Raw genomic sequence first — 7,500 nt, forward strand, 5'->3', positions numbered from 1 at the left:
TGAGACGATTCGGACGGATTAATTCCAGTTTGCGCTTATTTTTGTTTGACCTTTTCAATCGAAGTTGTTCTTCCTCCTCAAAGAAGACCACCCTGTTTAGTTTGCTTCTTTGGCGTCAGACAGATTGTCGCGCTGGCCAGGCGGGACCCCTCAGCGGTGTGTGTGAGCGCGTGTCGGGGTCTGAGAGTGTGTGTCGTTGGACAATTCCACCTGCAGCACCATGCCGAGGTCCTTCCTCGTGAAGAAGGTGAAATTGGATGATTTCTCCAACGGAGCGGATCTGGAGCACGCCTATCGGGCCAGGGCAGACCTGAGTCTCCGGCTGCACGACAAAGGTAAAGGCTGTTCCGTTTTAACGTGAATCCATCCGTTCTAACATAATATAACATACACAATCCATCCCTCAGAGCGCAGTGTTGGTGTTATGGGGCTTCATTGTCTGATGCTCTGTGTGCCTTTACTTTTTACACCACAGCCAGTGGGCAAAATATACTTCTGCGTAGATTCAACAAATTGTCAGGATTATCCCCCCCCCCCCCCCCATACACAAACGGACGCTCTAAAACACAAACACACACGCACACGCACACACACGCACACGCGCACACACACACACACACACACACACACACACACACACACACACACACACACACACACACACACACACACACACACACACACGCACACACGCACACACACATACGACCGACGTTCGCACAACCCCAGCCCCCCTACCCCCACCCGCCCAACCACACACACAGGCCTGGACACATTCACGTCATTATTATGTTCTTCATACAATTAAACGCCCCATTCTGATAGTCTTAAACATTGAAATATTATAGTGAAGAGATAAATAACAAGGTCATGTGGACTATGGAGAATGCAGATGGCTTCCTATGTCTTTTAGAGGAACAGTTACAGGGTCAATGTGTTCAGAATACGTGACAACTTTTTTGACTCCACCAAACCCAACTGCTCTGTATGGTCTGTGAAAGACAGTCTGTGATAGGCCAGGCTGGAGTACTTCATATACAAATAGGCCTACTAAAATGACAAGCTCACCAGAGAATAAAAATACAGCAGCAAGTTCCATGATTTTGGATCATAGCCTGTGATTACTGTTCTGTTGCTTGTTTTGAGGCAACAAAACTACAGGTATTCTGATATGTGATCAAATGTCAGGATCTGCCTGGGATTGGCTGCATGATAACGAGGGAAATGGCTCTTTGGACACAGAGTGTTGCGCTCCAAACGCTTTAAAGCTGCCTGCCATATGTCTGCTGGTTCTGATGGCACATTTCATGTTAATTATGCTCTTTCATAACGCTACATACAACATGTCGGCTACACCATCACCCACATTAACACGCATCCAATCCTGTTATCATTTAGTTCCACCTTTAGCCTGGGATCTAAGACCTCTGAGTCATGGTCTCTGTTCTCTGAGGGACCGGTGTGCCTGCTGTAGGCGACTGCTTGGACCGGTTTTTGTGCTTTTTAGCCACGTTGGCAGATATTTGATGATGACTCCCTAAAAAAAACTTTTGAGTCGCTCACCATTCCTTTACCCAATTGTAAAGGCCTACAACAGGTCTACCAACATCGTGTTCACAAGTGCTATCTGGTTCAGTAAATTAGCGGTTTCCCAGTTTGGTCTGCTCATTCGTGTTTTGATGACCAGCCTAACTGCTGAATGGAAGTGAGACCTAGCCTTTAGTGGGCTGTTCCGTTCATTGTTGAATCAATAGCATAGAAGAATATGATCCAAGCTCTCTGTTACTGGAAGGCCTACATTTCATGATTTCTGGCAGTCATTTACTAAAAAAGAGAGAACGATGTAAAATGCCCCCCCACCACACCCCACACACAAAACACAGACGCGCACACACACACACACACACACACACACACACACACACACACACACACACACACACACACACACACACACACACACACACACACACACACACTCAAACATCCACGGCAATTGTGCGGCACATCCTCTTCCACACCCCCAAAAAAGACACACACTCATCACCACTTTTTGTTCATTCCTAATAGTCCCTGCCTCTTCAATCTTGGGCTGGTGATAATGGATGAATAGCGAGTTTGCTTTGAAAGAAGATATTATCTCAGCGTCATCTTAGAAGCATGTGCCCCTTTTTGGTTTCATAAGCTGCTTAACATTTGATCGCAGAATGCTATTTCATTCTACACCATATGAGCAACACAGGTTGTAACATGCATCAAGATGCTGGCTGATTTAGCCTGTGTTGGAAATCCTTCATAAGCCACTCTGGTTCACGGCGGTGCATGTGATGATGGGAGCGTATTCATGGGAGACGTGTGAGCAGATGTACCGATGGCTGTTAACCAACAGATAGGCGGATTTGTGGTGTCACAAAAAGCATGTTGCTTGTTGGCAGCTCTCATAGATCACCCCGGAGAAGATATAGGAGGTCATATCCTACAGGAATGTATCACATCTACATAAACTTTCATATTATTGTTCTAAAGTAAGTTACAAACACTGTAAGTCAAAGATGAACAATAGCTATTTTAATAACATTTAGTGGCCTTCTAGATTGAAACCACAAGCATCTTTCATAACAGCACATTGATTGTTACATGTATAAGCGCGTCCCTAGTTTGCTGCTGTGCATTACGAAGCACTCCGGTCTGTTTCTCCTCTTTAGCTGTATAACCTTGTTGCTGTGCACCCAGAGGGACTCGGTTCATCACTCATTACTTATTATCTGTTGCATTGTAATCCAGACAGCTCATGTGCCTTTAAAAGACTGAGAATGGATGTGGATGCATATTTATTTTTATGTTGATCACAAGAGTATGCTGTGTGAGTCACCAACTCGCTCTCAGCTCTATTGAAACGCGACTACAAAAGAAAGCGCTCTGATTTAGCCTCTAAAGCGGTCCGGCGAAAAAATAAAATAAAGAAAGTTGAAAAAAAGAGTAAATGATTGTGCTGAAATGCCACGCTCCCCTCTCGCTCGCCCCTCGCTCGCCTCTCGCTCTCCTGCACAGGATCTGTCCAAGGTGCTGATGCTGCTTTATCAGCACACGGAGACCAGCATCAGCCCACACTTACTTCATATCTCCCTTGAACAAAAATACAAAAATGCTTTAAGACAACCTTGTGGGGGTTAAGAGAGCTATCTCACAGCACGGGAGAGAGAGAGAGAGAGAGAGAGAGAGAGAGAGAGGGGAGGGCGGGTAGTGGAGAAAAGACACTTGAAAAGAGAGAAACCTGTTTGTAACCCGGCTGACACGGGATCAAACACCAGCATTTATTCTTTTGTTCTGCGTTTCTCCTCCATTAATTCCTCCTGCTTTACGGAGAACAAAATAGAAGATCATTCTTTCCTAGCTGCTCTGCCAAGCATCCCTAGAACCCTCCACCCCATAATGCCACCCGGTGCGGGATCACAGCGCAGCGGCTCTCCTACATGCTACATGATGGGAACACAAGTTGCCGGTTGAATAATCCAGCTGTTCTGAATAATTGACGTGCCACATTTGTTTGTCTGTGTTAGGTGCTGGGCAAGGTAGCGTGCGTTGAAATGGCGCACGGCAGCAGATACACAATTGTCATGTACTTCATTAGTAATGTTCCTCAGCGCTTTTGTTTTCCTTGAAAGCTAATTAGTTTTATAGCACTCTGCTGTTACTGTATGAAATGCACACCACATGCAACAGTATTGTGCCATTTATATTTTCGGTAATTTTACCATCAACGAACCACACACTCGTCTGTATCCTTCAAAAGTGAAGCCACGTTATTATCATCTGTGACATTAAATTAAATTAAAGGTAAAACCTTTCAGATGAGCTGGTAATCACAGTCTAAGCATCTTGAATTTGTATTATTGTTCCTCTTCCAACTGCTCCTATATTCTGGGTTTGAAAAGAACGAGATAGAGTCAAATTGCACCCCCTTTGTATGCGCCTGAATGAAGCCCTTCTTAATACATATACAGGTCCTATCTACACTTTAAATCATCTGTTTAACAGATCATGTGGAGGGTCTGGACGCCAGTCATTTGTGTTTAATCTCAACACTTTAGATTCCTAGTATAGCGTCTAACAGGATGTTGTGGTGTGTTTCCTCACAGCAGGGTACATCAGCGACTACATCAGCCCCAGTGTGTACGACGTCGAGAGCGATGGCGGCATCAAGGTGCCCTCCCCGGACCCCCTCTACGATGGTATCCATAGCGACTATGGCGCGCCCGACTCTGAGTCCCCCGACAGCCCCGGCTCGGAGATCGCCGACGGCTACATCAACGGGGACGCGGCGGTCAGCGAGGGCTACACGGTGGACGCCTTCTTCATCACCGACGGACGCTCCCGGCGGAAGGCCCTCAGCAACCCGCGCGCCATCCAGAGGCACACCTGCAACGAGTGCGGCAAGACCTACGCCACCTCCTCCAACCTGAGCCGCCACAAGCAGACGCACCGCTCGCTGGACAGCAAGATGGCCAAGAAGTGCCCAACCTGTGGGAAGGTGTACGTGTCCATGCCCGCCATGGCCATGCACCTGCTGACCCACGACCTCAAGCACAAGTGTGACGTGTGCAGCAAGGCTTTCAGCCGGCCGTGGCTGCTGCAGGGCCACATGCGCTCGCACACGGGCGAGAAGCCCTTCGGCTGTGCCCACTGCGGCAAGGCCTTCGCCGACCGCTCCAACCTGCGGGCACACATGCAGACGCACTCCGCCTTCAAGCACTTCAAGTGCAAACGTTGCGACAAGACATTTGCACTCAAAAGTTACCTGAACAAGCACTACGAGTCTGCCTGCTTCAAAGGCCCCTTCTCCCCCCTCAGCCCTCTTGATGCATGACCCCCACCCCGATAGATTAATACTCATCAACAGAAGAAACTACAGACTTATATTGCCATTCATCTTACAGACTAGACCACAGACATGAACAAACTATTTTTGGTCAAACTATGACCTTATTCCCTCCACCTATCCTCTCTCTCTCCCTCTCCCTCTCTCTCTCTCTCTCTCTCTCTCTCTCTCTCTCTCTCTCTCTCTCTCTCTCTCTCTCTCTCTCTCTCTCTCTCTCTCTCTCTCTCTCTCTCGCAACGATGAATATAGCACAAATTTCCTCCTTGAGATTTCCCCTCTTAAGGATTTAACTGATCTACGCATGCACTTCCTCAAAAAAGAAAAGACATCCTCCTTGCCTATCTATTCTTGGATAGAACCAGTAATACTATTACAGCTTCCCTTGCGGCGCCTAGATATGACGACATATATTTTGAGACTATTATGAAGGAGAGCTACTGGATGGCTCCCTGAATCGAAAATGGGCAAAAATGATTTTCTTCCTTCGACATTTTGTTTGATGCCGGAAAAAAGTAATAATTATTATAATAATAGTAATAATATTGATTTTGATGCACCAAGTGACCATATTCTCTCAACACCTTAGGTAAAGAAGAACTACCTGGATTATTTATTGTTTTATTTAATATATTTATTATATTATATATTATTTATTTATACATCTATTTGTTTTTTTATATCCGATTGATTTGCAATGTATTTATTTCATGTCTTTTTTGCAGTTCAGTTTCAGGGTTATTTGCTGTGTTCGTTTTGTCACTCTAGGCCAAAGCATATGTCACTTTTGTAAATGCTCTTTTTGTTATACTATTGTTTAGCTTTTTAAAATTATTGTTATTGCATGAAAATAAGGGAAAGGAATCTATGCCAACTTCATGAAAAGCTTTTGATTTTGCCCAAATCCTATAGATAGCACCTGAGGGCAATATGTTTTTCTCTTGGAGCCACCGTAGGACTCTTGAAAGCAATAATCACCTAATGCATGGTATTTTATGATGAAGTTATGAAGTATTACCTACTACTGTATAACAGTTTAAAAATCAGGTATGTTTTACTTCACCTATAAACAGAAAAAGATATTACAGACATCAGGGAACATGCCAATGTAGTGTTAGAGAAACAAAAACTAAATCCTGTCTTTCCTCTCTTGTTATGCACCGCCTGCTTCTTAGTGAGTAGAACTAAAGTAGGTTGTAGGCTAGAGCCACTGGGATCAGCTGCCTGCTAGGACTACGGCCTGTTGTAAGATATCCACACCACCTTGAACTGGCGCTAACAAGATACCTATCTATTCTGTACGAGACTTTCCACAAAGGCAATGCACCAACCCTAGAAACTAGAACATAGGACAAAGCTCACTGTTAAACACAAGCAGCCCATTCATCCCTATTATTTATCCACAGTCATTGATAAACCTACAAATCTGCAATAATACAGCAAGGCTACGAGTAAACATGCTCTTTTTTGATTGGACTAGGTGTTTTGGAATAGCACGTGCACACGGTCACAGTCATATGTAGTAAACAGGCTACCTCACTACACTTGTGAATCCATTTTAAAGTAGGATTGTTCAACGTACATGCCCGACTGTGTATATTAGAACACCTTCGATGCACCTAATGCATTCTTCAAATTATAGAATCGTGGAATTCTTCATCTGGAATAAATCCAGTGGACTCATAGGCAGGCTGGCCTGAACCTTGATCAACCTGTAGAAGACCCGGTATATCTATATTAAACGCCAGACAGAGTTGAACAACGGCATCGTAATCCTACCAGATAGGTAATTTATCCTAAGTTAGGTAAGCTCTTGCCCTAGCAGGCCATCTATGTCCTATCGCTAGCGAGCCCAGACCTCTGCAGCTCTGATAAACCTTTGTGCAGACAGCAGATCTCTCTGGGAGACAGACAAACCCTGGGTCATCCGCAGGACTTTCCTGCCAATATACTGTTGATATGGTATGCTTCTCTCCACACACACACTTGTACCCAATATACTGTACCCAATATACACTATTCCCATATGTGCTGCTACACACACACACACACACACACACACACACACACACACACACACACACACACACACACACACACACACACACACACACACACACACACACACACACACAAACAAAAACACACACACATACACGATTGCCAAAATACATATAGACACATATACAGTATGCTTCTTCCGACACACTCATTGACACACACACATGCGTACGCGTACAAATGCACGCTTGAAACACACACTCCATCTCCTTCACATACAGTGCCTACAGACACGATGACAGCATTGGGAGAGTGAGACGGGGGTGGACCACCTCCATGGCCAATCTTCCAGCAACACGCAACAGAGTAGAATGTGTGTGTTGAAGTGTTTAATATTCAGGTGGGTGACCCCTGCTTTTGACATAGGGGTGTTGATAATCACAGTGCTTCCTCGGGCATGAGATTACTGCATTAGAGAAAAGAGGGTTTGATTGATTTCTAAGGTCATCTGAGGTCACAGGGACTAAAGTAGAGCCTACACTGTTAACATGGGCCCACTGTGTTGAGTTCAGCTACCAGTACACCTAACACGGTGCCTTCAGAAGATGAACATTGCAGCCGTA

At 45.1% G+C, this 7,500-nt stretch overlaps 1 protein-coding gene across 1 annotated transcript in view; it reads left to right on the forward strand.

Moving 5' to 3' along the window:
- LOC115554794 (transcriptional repressor scratch 1-like) overlaps positions 1–7,500 on the forward strand; it is an 8,818-nt gene that overhangs the window by 460 nt on the left and 858 nt on the right. Inside the window, exons 1-2 of the mRNA XM_030371641.1 lie at positions 1–335; positions 4,140–7,500. The exon at positions 1–335 is cut by the window's left edge and continues 460 nt beyond it; the exon at positions 4,140–7,500 is cut by the window's right edge and continues 858 nt beyond it. Coding sequence (XP_030227501.1) covers positions 221–335; positions 4,140–4,867 — 843 coding nt within the window. The 5' untranslated portion in view covers positions 1–220 and the 3' untranslated portion in view covers positions 4,868–7,500. The remainder of the gene's footprint in view (positions 336–4,139) is intronic.

The sequence above is a fragment of the Gadus morhua genome, chromosome 11 (assembly GCF_902167405.1).
Source record: "Gadus morhua chromosome 11, gadMor3.0, whole genome shotgun sequence".
NCBI lineage: Eukaryota > Metazoa > Chordata > Actinopteri > Gadiformes > Gadidae > Gadus > Gadus morhua.